The 16670-nt window shown below is 43.7% G+C and overlaps 1 protein-coding gene across 1 annotated transcript in view; it reads right to left on the bottom strand.

Moving 5' to 3' along the window:
* Mroh2b (maestro heat like repeat family member 2B) overlaps positions 1–16670 on the bottom strand; it is a 55902-nt gene that overhangs the window by 4042 nt on the left and 35190 nt on the right. Inside the window, exons 25-37 of the mRNA XM_050138930.1 lie at positions 14966–15101; positions 14781–14876; positions 14422–14511; positions 13983–14103; positions 11061–11158; positions 9124–9276; positions 6364–6521; positions 5774–5900; positions 4469–4656; positions 3051–3191; positions 2580–2694; positions 1902–2048; positions 1478–1660 (exon numbers count right to left, since the gene is read on the bottom strand). Coding sequence (XP_049994887.1) covers positions 1478–1660; positions 1902–2048; positions 2580–2694; positions 3051–3191; positions 4469–4656; positions 5774–5900; positions 6364–6521; positions 9124–9276; positions 11061–11158; positions 13983–14103; positions 14422–14511; positions 14781–14876; positions 14966–15101 — 1753 coding nt within the window. The remainder of the gene's footprint in view (positions 1–1477; positions 1661–1901; positions 2049–2579; positions 2695–3050; positions 3192–4468; positions 4657–5773; positions 5901–6363; positions 6522–9123; positions 9277–11060; positions 11159–13982; positions 14104–14421; positions 14512–14780; positions 14877–14965; positions 15102–16670) is intronic.

Below are 16670 nucleotides of genomic sequence, written 5' to 3'. Positions count from 1 at the left end.
CAGATGGGGCCAAAAAGCAGACTTCAGTCAGCCCCTTGTTGAATGAAGATTGATATCAATTATCTATGTAGTGAAAAAATAAACTTTTTTTTTTTCCTCCAGAAAAATTCTACATTGAGCAGAAGTCCAGGAAGCAGTTTGAGGGTAACTTGAGAATTAAATTAAAGAAAATGGTTGGGGAAAAAATACATAGAAAGCTGTTTTAACATGCCAGGCTACACTAGAATATAAACAAAGTACAAAATGCAACATTTTAGAATTATTGGCAGCAGGCATATATTATATATTAAAATTTATAGATCCTAAGCTAATAAATCACCAAAGTTTCAGGAAGAAAATGAAATATTAAAAATTTGGAGTAAATAAATAGGGAAATGTTGTAGGTGAAAGGCAATTTTCCCTTAAGTTCTATTTAATACTTCTCATGCCTCCATAGGAGACTTAACTTAGTGGCCTATAAAATATATAATGAATAGAAAAATTAGGTTTTTGAAATTGGAGTTTTCAGTCTGGAGACCAGAAGATAGGCAATTTAATGAAGCCTTAAATGTTTATGGAGGAAACACTAGAGAGGGAAGCTAGCAGTTCTTCCAGCAGTAGGACTTGAGGAAGCATCTGTAGCCCTTAAAATGCTAGGTTGAAGTTATTGTGAAAACAGATTTTTATATCCACAGCAGTGAATAAACAAACAAACAAACAAATAATACTAAAATACAATTTGTGGACTACAGAAAGGGAATGACTTCCCTTCACTTAGAAATGCTTGATCTTTGGTGATCAGTCAAATAAGTTACAATTTATGAGCCCCATTGGTTCCTTTATCAGTTAACAGCTCTGCAGGTAGCCTGTGAAAACAGCCTTGGGCAATACATCATCAGTAAGTGTGGCTGTGTTCCAATAAAACTTTATTGACAAATGCAGAGTGTAGGCTGGATTTGGTTCATGTCTTGTAATTGATTGTCCCTTGGATGAAATGAGTCTTTGAATTTGGAAAGTGGAATGGATCGTGTTGGAGGAACTAGGAACTGTCCCAGTTTGTATATTCCCTAAAGTAAATGAGATCTGAGCAAATTACCTGGGAGATAAACCCAGGAAACCAGCCTGGGAAATGAGCATCAGAGAGGGAACTGAAGAAAGCAAAGAGAGGGGGCATTTGTGGGTGTGCTGACCTCACAGGTAAAAGTACTCAGACCTTCTATGGAGTGAAGACCTCAAGACATTTGTTCAAGTTTCTTCCCAGGACTAGTCATCCGGGCAATAATTCTACGTCACTTGGCTTAGGTCAGTTGTGCTTTCTGAACCAGGGAGCACGCTCAGGCAGAGAGAAGCTAGGAGCAGTAGCCTGTGTGGACGTGGTTTGCAGAAGCTCTCAGGAGTGGCTACCAAGGGCTGGTGGGGCACCCACAGTCTCCTCCATGCACTGTGCGGACCCTTCCCAAGTCTCCCAGGGAAGGGAGACTCCCAGAGGCTCACTTACGTCTTCAAAGAAGGTTCTTGTTTGTAGCACGATTTCCTTGAAGTAGAAGCTGATGTCTCTCTCTGTGAGCAGCTCCAGGATTTTCTTCAGGGCTTTCAAGCTTTCACAGACGACCTCAGTGCGCGCCAAGTGGTACAGGCCTCTGATGATCGATTCTAACATTATCTGCTTATGCTTCCTCACCTGTTATGGGACAAGGTCTCTTAATCTATGAAACGATTCCATGTGTTTCTTGAACAGGGTAGAAATTCCCAGGCATGGAAACTATAATGTACGTCACATATACTTCAACCCCGAAGTCGTTACATCAGCTAGGTTGCTGGGATTTTCACTTAATTCCCACGAAGCTACCAGATGGGAGTTGCTCTATTACCACCTTGAAACTCTGCTTAAACAAATCCTTTCCCCCAAGAGTGCAGCTTACCTTGTGAGGAGCCCCAGAGGCTGTGTTGCCCAGTCCTCGGATGGCCATTTGCCTCAGAATAGCATTGGAATCCCAGGCACTCTGATCCATGAAAATCAGTACGTCGCGGAGATTTCCGTGCTTCCAGAGGATTGGCTCCTTCATAAGCTGAAACCAACACACTCCTCCCCTTTAGAGTCTCTTCCCTCGAGGGGACAGCTCAAAGCACCTTAAGTACAATTAAAGATGGGTCCTTACTGCCGTGGAGCAGAGGAAGGAAGCTCCCGAGTGAACTAACAAATCTGCTATCATTCCAGCTCCAGATAGGAGCTACTCACAAGTCAAGGTAATGAGGACCAGATATCTAGATAGGAGGATTTCCTCAAACGAAACTGGAGGAACAAAGACAGAAGCTTCTGCTCAGCTTTGTTGAGCTGGTCCTTGTGTGGGGGAAGAGTTAGAGAGATGCTGACTTAGTGTTAAGTCTCCCTTTCATTTACTAGTCTCCATTTCCTGATCTGGAGGAGCTGGTTGAGACAGACATTTCCCTCCCCTTTTATACGTTGTTTGTGCATCTTTGGCAGGAACGGGTCCTGTCACAACTAAAACTCCCCCTGGAGGGCCCCTTGAGCTCCGCAGTCTCCAGGAGAAACACAGTAAGGGACCAACAAGGGCGCACGGATGACTATTCTTCCTTGCCTCAGAGAAGAAGGCGGTGCCCGTTATCCGGTAGTTCTCGGAGGAGGAGGTGAAAGATGCAAGTAGGTGTTCCATGATATCGAGTATGACTCCATGCTGCCAGACAGCCATGCTCCTGAAAAACACAAATTTTAAAAGGGACTTAATTTCCTTCTAATGGAGGAAGCTGCAGTGTATTTACAGGTCTCTCAAGCCAATAACTGTATCTCAAGAGAAATACTAGATGAAAGGTAGCCAAGCCTTAAGTTTTTAAAATGACCCATCCCAGTAGTCAATTTATATAGTTTAGCTAAAGTAGTTCACTTGAATCATTTTCGTTCTTGAGGGAAAAATTTTAAGTTTCGGGCTGAAAAACCCACATCGTCTTCCTCCTTCCTGCCTTGGTACCTGATGCTACCAGTGGGGTTGCATCTTCATTCTTGGCCTTTGCTTTTCTCTTTTGTACCCACTTCTAGATCATCAGCAAATTACCTGGCCAGTGCACACACGCCTATGTGATGGGTGTCAGGGTTGCTAAGCAGGTTCCACAAATTGTCGCCTTCATCAGATTCTTTTGCAAGGCCTTCTTTCATGGCTTGGGCTTGCAAGCATTTCAGAGTTGCAGTAGAGAGTCTAGAGGAGACAGCAGACACCTCAGAAGTAAATCAACCCTACAGGGGAGGTTGCGAATTCCCTAGTTTAGTCTTCCCACTTCTTGTAAGTCTCTCCCAACCTTAGAGTAGTGTATGTTATTCAATACAAAAAGAAGACAGCCCTATTTGCACACTTTAGTGTTGGGGTCAAAGGGGACACAGGTGATGAACAGATAGTGACATAAAATCTAGCCAACTGCCCATAAGGAAAGACAATCAATATACCAATAATATACCAAGCCAAACCCTACACACAGTCAGTGAAAAATAACAGATTTTACTGGATCTTTGAGATCAGATGGCATCTTCTTGTGAACCTGCCGGTTGCTGGGATGTAGCTTCTGGTGTCTATGCATTCACATATGCGTGTCTGGCTTCAAATATGGCCCCTAATACTGCTGCCATTGGTGAAGCTACATGTATTATCAGAGCAGCACGTGCTGAGTCTAAATGCGGTGTAAGATGTCTTGAAAAAGGCTACATTGTGAGCTGACATGGGAATGAAAAGCTATGCCAAAGGTCAGGGAAGCAGAGTGACAAAAGATGAAACCCACACCTCAGAGTTCTCAACAGGTCTCTTGGTGACTATAAAGCAAGCATTAAAAACATAAGAGATATAATACGCTACATGTTTTTCTGTTTTATTTTTGCATTTTTTGTCTTATTGGTCTTATGTTTGTTTTGCTTTCCTTTTTTTTTTTTTTGGTGTGTGTGTGTCTTTGGGAGAGAGAACAGAAAGTTGGGTGGATAGAGAGATTGGGAGGCTCTGGGAGGAATTGAAAGAGGGGAAACATGATAAAAATCGATTGAAAATTCCAAACAAAAATGATCTTTTTAAATAAAAGAAAAGAAAGCACTGACTCATAGTTTTATGGACTGACGTTGCTTTTGCCTGTCCCTGAAGTCTTAGATGGGATGGGATAATTGTTTCCTTTCTCCACGGCCTTCATTATCACAGAATTCCACTTTTCCCAGGAAGATCTCCACAACAGAAACAGTATGGGCCCTCAAGGGAAGAAAGAACAGCCTCCCACCCTGCCCCACCCCTCACGTGACTATCTTAGGCAGATTCCTTAGGTGTCAGCTCAGGAAAAAAAGAACTACCAGGCCTGGAGTCACGGTTAAAGGACTCCAAAGCCTTGCTCATTCCATAAGGGTTTGATACCGGGGCAGACGGCACAGAGTGACTTCCACAGCCCCTCTCCAGGAGTGTAGGGTCAGGCCCACCAAGGGGGGCTTCTCTGACGGGTCATTTGCCTGCAGGGGTCTGGGGTCTGCTGCCGTTCTCCGAGTGGCATCACACGTCGCCTTTGGCTCAAGGTGGAAGTCGGCATTTTCTGGCCCAGGGAGCAGCTGACCAGCTTCAGGAGGAGGGTGAAGAGTTCCGGGTACAAGTGAGTGATGCGAGTCCCTGTTGAGATGACTTCATACATAGCACAGGCCACCTGAGGAAACAAAGGACCGCCCAGTCAAGCAGATGTCGCTCCTCCGGGGCTGCCACAGAAGCGCCTTCTTTGTCTCAGGGTTCGTTGTATAATTTAAGCACACCCCTGATAAGAACACACAGAAAAGGAACATAAACTGACCTCTAAACTACTCCACAGGCTGGGTTTCTTAGGACTGCCATGCTGGCGTCATGGCTTCAGGTGGACACATCATGGAAAATGAATGTTTTCCAGAATGGGGGATTTTCTTTTTAAAATTTTTCATTTATAAGCTTTTTTTTTTTTCATTTTCCATACCAACCACAGTTCCCCTTTCTTCCCCTCTATCTTCCCCTCTACCCAAACCCTCATCCACTCTTCAGAAAGGGTAAGGCCTTCTACGGGGAGTCATCAAAGTCTGGCATAAGTTGAGGCATAACCAAGGCCCTCCCCCATGTACCAAAGCCGAGCAAGGTATCCATAGAGAATGGGCTCCAAAAAGCCAGTTCTTGCACTGAGTATAAATTCTGGTCCCACTTCCAGTGGACCCACAGACTGCCCAAGCCACACAACTGCCACACACATTCAGAAGGCCTAGTTCAGTCCTATGCAGGTTCCCCAGTTGTCAGTCAAGAATCAGTGAGCTCCCACTAGCTCGGGTCAGCTGTTTCGGTGGCTTTACCCATTATGATCTTGACCCCTTTGCTCATATAATCCCTCCTCCCTCTCTTCTACTGGATTCCAGGAGCTTGGCCCAGTGCTTAGCTGTGGATCTCTGCATCCCATCAGTTGCTAGATGAAGGTTCTCTGATGACAATCAGGGTAGTCATCAATCTGATTACAGGGGAAGGCAAACTTAGGCACTCTCCCCACTATCAGCATGGGGGATTTTCAGTGTTTCAACAGTAACAACAACAGTCATCTGACTCTGGATATAGTGAAGACTAATTTGGAAATACATTTTTTTTGGTACTGATAAGAACTTCACTTTTGAAAATGATTAACCACAGACAACATTGCTGCCATGTTTGTCTAAGACGAACTAGACTATAATTTTGGGCTCTATCACCTGGAACCAGGTGGCAACGGATCACGGAACAGAGCACAGATGAGGCAAGGGATCAAATGTCCAACTTACTGAAATTGCATCTATCCCGGCAATATCGTCTTCTAACCTGACTTCCAGCTTCTTTATCAGGGCTCTCATGAGTTTGACACTAGAGGCTGGATTTTCAGCCAGTGCTTTCCACAATGTCTTTGTGTCCCTAGGACGAGAAGTCAGGAAGTTGACAGATAAGGCACAACTCTCTGGACTGTGAGCTTTTCCATCTGACTTAGTTTAAAATTGCCTTATGATGAATCATGCCTGCAAAGGCAGAGAGCTATGCTACTATGGCAAGAGGCAATAATGATGGTTTGTTTAACAGCCCTGTATTTGGTCTTGGGTTTCTGGGGCCTGTGAATGTCCACACAGATAGGAACCAGAAAGAGGAGGGATACTGACTTCTAGTATGTACTTATCCTTGCTATAAACACAATGCATTTCTACTTTAAGATGAGCACTTTTGCATTCAATAAACTGTTTGGAAAATATTATTCATGGTTTAAATATCAATTTTAAAAATGATGCTCAGGTGAGGTGTTTTCAACCCTTGCTACCTTTCTCTCAAACAACACATCCTTCCTGATGCCCTGTACGGTGGTCTTGTAGGATGCATCTGACCCTACCTGTCAAAGGGTAGAGGCTTCTGTAGCAGGCTGACAACAACGGCATCCATATGAAAACTGGCAATCTGGGAGACGGCTTCTAGCATGAACTGAAAACTTTCCTCCCTCTGTCTGAGCACTGGCATGTGGTGGTAAGTCGTACTCAGGATCTCCAGCAGCTAAGAAGAAAACAGTACCTGTCACTTTCTTTCTTTGTGAGTGGTACAAGGAAGGCACCATTCACACTGTGGTGGGTGGTTGATGAACTGCCTGTGGTGATATTTGGTTTGTGTTTTAACAAACAAAGCTTGCGGGAAGATGAGAGGGCAGAGCTAAGACACTAGAGCCCAGGCAGTGGTGGCATACACCTTTAATTCCAGGACTCGGGAGACAGAGGCAGACAGACCTTTGTGAGTTCAAGGCCATCCTGGGCTATGCTAGATTGATTCAGTCTCAAAGAGAAACAGAGCCAGGCAGTTTTGGCCCACACCTTTAATCCAGCACCAGGGAGATGGAGACAGGAAATGATATGGCTGAGCAGAGAGAGCACTATAAGGCAGGAGGAGACAGGAGCTCAGCTGCAGCCTGGAGTTATAGTCTGAACTTGCAGTCTGTGCCTGCAGTCAGAGGACGCAGTCTGAGGAGGCAGTCTGGGGGCAGGATTGCCCTGTTGGTCTGAGGACTTATTTGGTAGAAAAAAAGGTCTTTCTAGTGACTGGCTGCACTGCTTCTCTGATCTTCAGCATTAACCTCTACATCCGACACTGGGTTTTTATTATTAATACCAATTAGAATTCGTGCTACAATTGCGAATAATGTTAAAGACAGAAATTGTTTCTCTGCATGACTCATTTCTCCTTCAATATTACTGGTGAACTGGGTATCTTTTTTAGCCCATCTTAGTGAGCACCGTGAACACAGTACACTATGTTGGATGTTGTAATCAGCACTGCTGAGGAATATATTAAAAAGGAAAAAAAATGCAGCCCTTTTGTGACAGTCGAGATGAATCCAATAAAGTATTTCGATCATCTACCCAAAGGACTGGGTTCCAGAATGAGTAAGGCAAATGGTGGTCCCGAAGCAACCAGAGCCTTCTGGAATCTTAATTCAGCAGTTCCACAGGGCAAGGCAGAGATGGTGTAGGAGGCCGTCCGGGTCGATAAGGACACAGTAGAAATGTAAAGGTGAGAAGCATGAGGAGGAGGGTGTTGAAGGGGGGGTGACTTCAAAGAAGAGATGACGTCATCACCCAGAGGATGACAAACGCCAGCCAGTTTTCTGAACTTGGATGCCAACCATTGACAGTGGGGGATACTTTTATATCTATTCAGATTTCCTGTGTGGGGAACGGCAGGAATTTATGCAAAGATACTTTGCCCTCTACTACAATTTTCTTCTTATTTTGTATGGATATTTAAATTAAATACTTATTATAAGCATAACATTTTTATCAAAAGCATAACATTTTCTAAATTATCCAAAAAACATTGCAAGTATCTCTTAAGATGATTATCTCAACGGCCCAGTTCAATGATAATTGGGGAGGGTTTAATTTCCCTTTCAAAATTTTCACTACGTTCTGCTAATCAATCTCTCTATGCCAATCACACAAATACACAGGTATTTCATTCTTATCAACTACATTTTTCCTACATTTATCCTCATGTCTAACACATGGTTTCTCATTTTTTTTAAACAATTTATTGGAAAGTAATTAGGACAGGACTAATTTCTAAAGACCTTCCTCAAGGCTGTGTGATTAAGGGCTGTTGACAGTGGATGTGGGTTAAGAAGCTCTTTTCTTCAGAGATGGCCTCATTCAGTTCAGCTATCTTTCTTGCTGGTGGTTAACCTCGGAGTAGGGCGTGTTCTGCTTTTGACTTGAGGAGTCAGGGTAGAGTGTCTCCACGTGGCGCTCTTAACAGAGACTCCTGAATCTAAATCCTGTTCTTTCTTCTGAAGTCCGCAGCTGTGATGAAGGACTGAGCACTTTCCCCACCCCACTGTGAATCTTGCTTTCCAGGTGACACCCTCTAAGGGGGTGTGCAAGAGTAATATGAAGAGCAGCAGTGAACTGGGGACTCTCCCTGGGCTCAGTGACCATCTCAGAAGCACCCACCTACCCATTTCTCTAGAGGCCAGAACTCTTTCCTTTGGCCAGACAGAGTGGGAACCATTTTGAGATGTGTGTGTGTGTGTGTGTGTGTGTGGTGTGTGTGTGTGTGTGTGTGTGTGTGTGTGTGTAGGATGGTTTGGTGTGTGTGTGTGTGTGTGTGTGGTGTGTGGTGTATGTGTGTAGTATGGCTTGGTGTGTGTGTGTGTGTGTGTGGTGTGTGGTGTATGTGTGTAGTATGGTTTGGTGTGTGTGTATGTGTGTGTGTATGACAAAGTCTCATGTATCCCATGTGGCACTGAAGGTCATATGTAGGTGATACTGGCCTTGAGCTCCCGAATCTACTGCCTCCACCCCCCAAGAGCTAGGACTGCAGACATGTGCCATGCTGCCCTGTTTATACCAAGTTGGTAACTGAACAGAGGTCTTTGTGTGCATTCTGGGCAGGTACTCTATTGTGTTTTAAAAGTTGTTATAATCAAAGATGTGGCTAGGCCATTCAGCCTTGTTAACGTATAGGTTAGGGTTCTGCTAAGGTCCCTGAAGCTTTTGCCTGCTTCCCATTAGGCTAATGATTAGAGGAAGAACAGAACGGGAATTTGACTCGGCACCTTGGAGGTGCCAGGATCCTGCTCTGCCCCATGACTGGTTGGTTGTCAGTTCACCTGATCATCCAGCACAGCGCCATGCTCCTTCAGGGCTGCAATCATCCATATGCCACAGGCCTTTGTGCACATGGGGTTGAGAGTTTCCAGGCCATCCAGTGTCTCCTCCATGAATGCCTGGATTTCCTCACTGGGGATGAATTTGCAGACAATCTGAGGATATAGCCACAAATGCATTAGCACCCACGTCCCTTTAGATCCAGACACCTAGACCTGCTGCTACGGCGTGTTTTAGGATAACAGAAACCACGGTGCTTTCTAAATGGTTAACATCTGACTGAAACCACAGAGGCCAGAGGAAATAGGACCTATTCTGACTTTTTTTTCTTTAACCAACCTCTATCTGGGGTAGCCTCTTTTATGATTTTATAGTTATTGACTCTCAAGCCTTCTGTGACAATTTCTTTTCCAAATCCAAAGTTATAGCATATTGCAGAAAGGAAAATAGTAGAGAACACACACACACACACACACACACACACACACACACACGAAAGAACCTTCACACACATTTTATATATCATAGAAATGTTTCAAGTTTGGGAGAATTTGTCACATATACTGATGAATGATCAAGTGGCTGGCAGAATCTATTCTTCACTATCGAGAGCAGTCAAGAAGGTCAAGGAAATAAAAACTGCAGTTTTGATCTCTAGGTATAGGAAGCTCAGAATGTTTGATTGACAGCAGTGTGTGAATGTCAGTGTCTCTGGCTGAATATGAGTATGGTGACAGAAAGTGGGCAGCCAGGCAGAAGTTGGAAGACTGACTGAGTTCCCCAAGGCATCATCTTGGGCTTTGACTGTCTTGAGCTGACTGAAGATGATTGACAGGAGAACATTGGTATGCAGAACTGACTCCCCAGTGTTAAATGGTCTGATGATGCATTCGTGAGAAAATAATGAACTGTGTTCCAGTCTTTCAGGGTAGCTGGTTTGTGAGTTTACAGTCCCAAGAGAAATGTATCAGGATTCTATGAGATGCCGTGAGCGAACATCTCTTCCTCACTCGCATCGATTTCTCATTGTCTGCTGTTGCCACCTTGATCCAAGTTATCTCACCTAATAACTGGATTCCTGTCATTTCCTTCAAACTGACTTGGCTAATTTTGTTCTTATTCCCTCCACAATCCACTATCCTACAGCAGCCAGTGACCCTTTGGATCTGTTAGATCTGCCATGGCAATGTACAGATGAAATACACCTACTCTAGGAACATGCAGCATGCTCTCCTTACTTTACTGGATACATACTTTTTCTCCAGAGGGTCACCTGTAACCTAGTCCTTATTTCTTTACTTGATCTTTTTCTTCAGTTATTATTACTTGAAGTTTTCTTTGACTAGTGCCATATAACTTTGGTTTTCTCTTCTTAGGGCCTAGAGTTGATCTTGACATACGCTGTATACTTAGCATATGTCAGTGATAGAATAAATGCCAGAATTGATTGGTCAACCTTTTCTAAGAAATAATCTTTTGTCAGAAGAAGAAGAAGAAGGAGAAGGAGAAGGAGGAGGAGGAGGAGGAGGAGGAGGAGAAGGAGAGAAGAAGAAGAAGAAGAAGAAGAAGAAGAAGAAGAAGAAGAAGAAGAAGAAGAAGAAGAAGAAGAAGAAGAAGAAGAAGAAAGAGAAGAAACTACTTCTTGTAATATACAGAGAGTGAATCTGATTGGCTGGAAAACATGTTCTCCATCCATTCTACTCCAGTTCCTCCCCTTGCAGAGCCACATGGTTCAGAATGCTTCCATCGGGCTGAGGACTTGGGAAATGTACTCTAAGTTAGTACTCTTAGTAACTGACAGAACCAAAGGTCTCTCGGAAAGGTAGGCTTGAACACCTAAGTCACTGCCTTCCTGCTTCCATAATGGGGAGGACCACACTTACTCATTTGGAAATTAAATCAGAAATAGTTTACGAGGCCAGGTTTGCATATTCATTACCTTAGCTATTTTGGAGCATATCTTGATCTGGACCTGCTGATCATTAGATTCCAGCCCTTCCTGCAAGCCTTGCAGTCTGTCCACCTCCAGACAAATGCCTACAGTCAGCAAAGGGAGAAAGAGGAGGTGCTCAAAACCCAAACAGAGTTGAAAAGTCTTGCTATATTTTGATGCGACAGTAATTTAGCTTTTGGATGCTATTTTTTTTTTCTAAACACACAAAAGGTCGCCTGATGAGGGGGCAGCCACAAAAGCAGTTTCTACAGGTAGAAACTGCATGCTGTGAGCACATTTTCTCTTCACAGAGTTCATCTGAGCTATGTTCTCTGCTCCTGTTTCTATTCTTGCAGGTGAAGAAGCTGTGGCAGAGTGTCATGAAGCCATTTGCCTGAGGTCACACAGATAGGACTGGCTGAATTTTCAAGTGTCTGTCTGAAACAAATGCCAGGGCCTTAGAAACTGCTATTACCATTCTTCTTCCTGAACTTTCATTCTGTGGTGAGTTACCTTGAGAAAAATGAAAATGGAACTATTTTGATAGAAAATTCATCAGCAACTGCATAATTCGTTAGTGGTAAAAAATTATAAATAGACATAAATAGTAATGTGTTGTGGAATATTAGTTGAAGATGTATTACATTTGTTTATGCTGTGGAACATTTGTTTAATAATGCAGAGATGTGTTGCATTCTTTTATGTTGCATTTGTTTAACTCTGTGAATCTGTGTTACTTTGCCTGTCTAAAACACTTGATTGGTCTAATCAATAGCTGAATGGCCAATAGCTGGGCAGGAGAGAGCTAGGCAGTGTAACCAGGTAGAGAGTATTAATAGGAGGAGAAACCTGGGAAGTAAGATGGAGGAGCAAAAGAAGGAGAGGAGGATGTCAGCAAATAACAACCCAGCTACACAGCAAGCCATGGAGTAAGAAATAAAGGTACATAGAATAGAGAAAGATAAAAGCTCAGAGGCAAAAGGTAGAAGGGATCATTTAAGTTAAGGAAAGCTGGCTAGAAACAAGCCAAGCTGAAGCCGGGCATTTATAAGTCAGAATGAGCCTCCGTGCGATCATTTGGGAGCTGGGTGGCAGCCCCTCCCCCCCAAAGAGTAAAGAATGAAAACAAGAATCAACTACAGAAATAATTTCTGCATGCCATGAGAATGAATATAACTGTGGAAACTGAACTTGGGACCCTTCTGTGGGAGGCAGCCTAGCCCAGTGCAACAGACATGGACTTAGAATCAGATTTTGCATAGCCATGATGGCACACACCTTCAATCCCAGCACCCCAGAGGCAGAGGCACTTGGAAGCTTTGAGTTCAAGGCCACAATGTGGTTCATTCTAAGCCAGGCAAGGCTATACTGTGAGACCCTAATCATCTTTTCTTTCTTGTTTTTTTTTTTCTTCCTTCTTCCCCTAAAGCAAAGAATCAGATATCCCTAAACGAAAAGCCCTACTTCATTACTTTTAGTCTAAATAATGATGTATTCCTCAATTTTGAATTTCCCATATTAAAACATATTGGCTATTGATGGGTACTTAATTTAGTATTACACTAGTTAATTGTACCCAATTGTTTTTAAATAGTACGCACGCTTCCCCCACCCCCATGTTGCTTATTTGATCAACCAAGGAAAAACAGCAATGTTAATTAGGAAAGTATGGCTTTCTTTCTTTCTGATGTATTTGTGAGATATTGAGAGAGGTGGTGATGGTGGGACAGATAGAGGGGACCCATTGCTCCCGGGGACACTGGTAAAGTGTTAAGCGACATTAAAACCCTGTTAATGTCTGTTAGAGTCACGATTGGTGACTCCATGGCCTCTGTTTTAGCACCATCCTCCAGGTTCCAGCCCTGCTTGAGTTCCTGTCCTGACTTCCTCCAGGGGCGGACAGCGATGAAATGTAAACCAGGTAAACACTTCCCTCCTCAACTCGATTTTTGGTCATGGTGTTTCATCACAGCGGTAGAAACCCTAGGACAGGTGTTTTTCTTGCGTGTATGTCAATGCACCACATGTGTGCCTGGTTCTGCAGACCCAGAAGAGGACATTGGACCCCCTGGAGCCAGGGTTACAGAAGATCGTGAGCTACCATGTAGATATTGGGAATTGAGCTCAGATCCTCTGGAAGAGCAGCCGGTGTTCTTAACTGCAGAGTCCCAAGTCCTTTTTTTTTTTTTTTTTTGTTAAGTACAGTTATTCACATATAACTGGAAAGCTGAGGGTGGGAGTCTTTGTCTCTAAGACAGAAACAAAACATCCACAAAATGCTCTCTTAGGGAACTCTGAAAATTACATGGCACCATAATAATTGTGTAATTTTCTCCTGAAGAAAAATATGCGATACAGAGACAGTGCTAATATGTTCAATTTCTCAGTCATTTAAACCAGAGCCTTTCAAAACATTTTTACCTACTTTAAGAAATTGTTGTAATGCTTTTGTGTTATTTTTTTTTTTTTAAATCTGGGCGTGATTTTAAATTCCACATCTTTAATTCCAGCACTCTGGAGGTGGAGGCAGAACTCTGTGAGTTCCACATCAGGTTGGCTTAGTGAGTTCCAGGCCAGCCAGGGCAGCACGGTGAGACCTTACCAAATCAAAACCAAACGAAACAAAAAGCTGAGCTGGTGGTGCATGCTGTTGGTCCTAGCGTTTGGGAGGCAGATTCACACTTGTGAGTTCAAGCCTTGCCTGGTCTAAATAGTGAGTTCCAGAACAGCCGGAGCTACATAGTGAGACCCTGACTCAAAAAGGGGTCACTGAGAAGATAACCTGTTGCAAGTCTAAAAGACAGAGAATTCTGTGAGGAAACAGAACCGAGGGCTAGAGAGGCAGGCGGTGGTTATTGGAAGGAAAATCTGCGGAAAGGGGAGTCAGAAGCTACAAAGACATCTTTCATTTACTGGAGCAGTCCTCACCTTTTGCACAGAACAGACCAATAACGGAGCTAGTAGCTGCCAGGCGGATGGTGGGCAGGGTATCACATGAGTGAGGAGCCAGGAGCCCAAGGAGCGACCCAATTCTGAAGTTCTGTGGTGCCTGCAAGATAAAGGAGGCACCCGTGTGATGGGGTGGCTTGATCCTACAGCAGGGTTAAGTCCATTCTTTTCCCTGTGCAGGCCGTTTAGGATGAATTTAAATCCTGAGCACCTAAAAGGCACCTGATTCTATGGGTGGTGGAAGACTCCAGAGCGAGCAGGCACAGTCGCCACCGTGCTTGCTCAGCTCTGGAGGTGAGAGGTATCACCCAGGGCTTTGCCGTACCCCTCCATCTGGGACCTGAGATCCACCAGGCGAGAGTCTCAGATGTCTCCACAGTTGACTAGCAATGCACTCTCTCCTGAAAGGAGTACTTGCCTCAATGTCATTCGTTAGGATTTTCGAGGCGATTTGGAATGCTCTTTCTCTCTCCCACTCTTTCTGGGAAACAAGCCACATCCGGAGAAGCTGTTGGGCAAAGAAGGAGTGTCTTTGCTTAGTATTCGTCATTTGCGTTTGATTTTATCTTCCCTTCACCCTCCCTTTCCCCCTTTCTCTGCTTCTCTGGGTATCCACCGTCCTGTAAATTAAAAAAAAAAAAAAAAAGATTGGCTTTACATGGTAGGGTAAGGCTGACTGGCTTCCTGTGGAGCGGATGGGTGGGGCTGGTTATTGTGGCACATTAGCGGCCACGTTGGGGAGTTGGGCAACCCGTGTGAATGGTGGCCCCTACTCACATTAAACATTTCTTCACAGTTCTGTGCGTCTGTGTCATCCCAGATCATGGACCTCAGAAGTTTCCCTAGAGCGTCCATAGACCGTTTGTAGAGAAACTGAAATCAAGGGTGACTGTTAGTCTCAGGCTGAAGGGAAAACAGCCCCAGGGGAACTGTCTTCTCTTCTCAGGCCGCCAGGCACCTACGTTAATGCGTTCCTTGTCCTTGTCCGTTTCGCCCTCACTTTTGAGTTTTTCCAGAGGTGGAAGGGGCAGCAGCCTCCGGATGTTCTCTTCAAGAATGTTCAGGTGGTCATTCAGTGAGAGCTGAGGCTTCAGTTTGCTGACATGAGAACCACGTGGAGGAAAGGGGATAATTACAAACAAACCTGCCAGGATGGTGCTGAAGATCTGTCTATAAAGTCTGAGCAGGTGACAAACTTTTCTGAAGTATTTCTGAGCTATTGAGAGAGGAGGTGATCATAAGACTGATAAAGGGGAACTATTGCTCCCTGGGATTTTGGTAAGATGTTAAGCACCATTCAAACACTGTCAGTGTCTGTTAGAGTCACTATTGGTGCTAATGAAATTATTATTGTGAGCATTTCCTGTAAAAACAAGCTAAGATGGTGAGGAACAGGACAGTTTGGCTCTCTCGCCTCCTCCCTCCCTGCCTTCCAGACATTATCAGAACAATATTTGACATGACTTAGGAAAACGCAAATGTTAGTTCAACAGGAAAAGGCCATTCGTTAAAATCTGTAAAAATGTCAATCAAGACAGTAGGGTACACTTCCGAGCTTCCGCATTAGGAAAGAATTCAAAATGAAGAACCTGCTAGAAGAACGTGAGAGAGGGACTCAGAGGACTGGGACTCAGGGCTGAGCTGGGAAGACCGACTGCCATCTTCTCATGGCCATTGTCGGATTACTTTCTTAAAACTAGTGCGCTGATGTACAAGTGATGTACGGTGAACTGCATCTACTCAAGGTCCACACTTTGATGAATCTTGACATGCATGACTAAGCGGAAACAACACCATGAGGGACGCATAACAAATCTAGCTTTGAGCTATTTTCTTTCTGCCAATTTGTGGATTATCTTTTCCCCCACGTTGGCCCCATGCAATCAACAACTTTTTGCGTGTGATTAGAGGTCTAGTTCTATACAAACTGAGTGTAGCCAGCAGTCACACATGGCCACCTGAAGTTGTTAATATGAATTAAGATGTCATGTGTAATATATACTGAATTTTGAGAGTTTCGACTGAAAGATAATGTAGTTTAAAAATACTGAACACACGATAAAATGATAATGTACTGGATATCTTGGGTGAAATGAGACAAAACATATGACTAAAAATTAATCTGATCTTTTTAGTGCTGGGGAATGCTTCTGCGACAGCTCAGAAAGCACTCTATTGGTGAACTCCATTGTACTCAGCTCTTACTGATTTATTTATTTTGTCAAAGTTAATCTATCTACTCTACCTACCTATATATCCATTTATCATACCACCATGAAAGAATTATTTATGTATTTTATGTAAAGCATACTCTTATGCATATGTATGCTCGATCAACTTTATGTCAGAAGAAGGCATCAGATCCCATTATGAATGGTTGTGAGCCACCACGTGGTTGCTGGGAATTGAACTCAGGACCTCTGGAAGAGCAGCCAGTGCTCTTAACCACTGAGCCATCTCTCCAGCCCTTCTTACTGTTTAAAAAAATCTTGTTAAAATGTCACAGTCATCAGAATAGCATGGTATAAGTATATACAGACTCATGGACCCATGGAATAGGACAGAGAGCCCAGAAATAAGCCATGAGATAATATAATGATTGATGTTTGATTTGTATGCTAAGACCATTCAGGATTACTTTATGCATTTTAGAGTAGAAAACATGGT

This window comes from Alexandromys fortis, unplaced genomic scaffold (assembly GCF_014885135.2).
Source record: "Alexandromys fortis isolate MF-2015 unplaced genomic scaffold, M_Fortis_MF-2015_v1.1 scaffold_37, whole genome shotgun sequence".
NCBI lineage: Eukaryota > Metazoa > Chordata > Mammalia > Rodentia > Cricetidae > Alexandromys > Alexandromys fortis.
The sequence above is the reverse complement of the archived record's forward strand: the minus strand, read 5'-3'. Positions and strand labels throughout refer to the sequence as shown.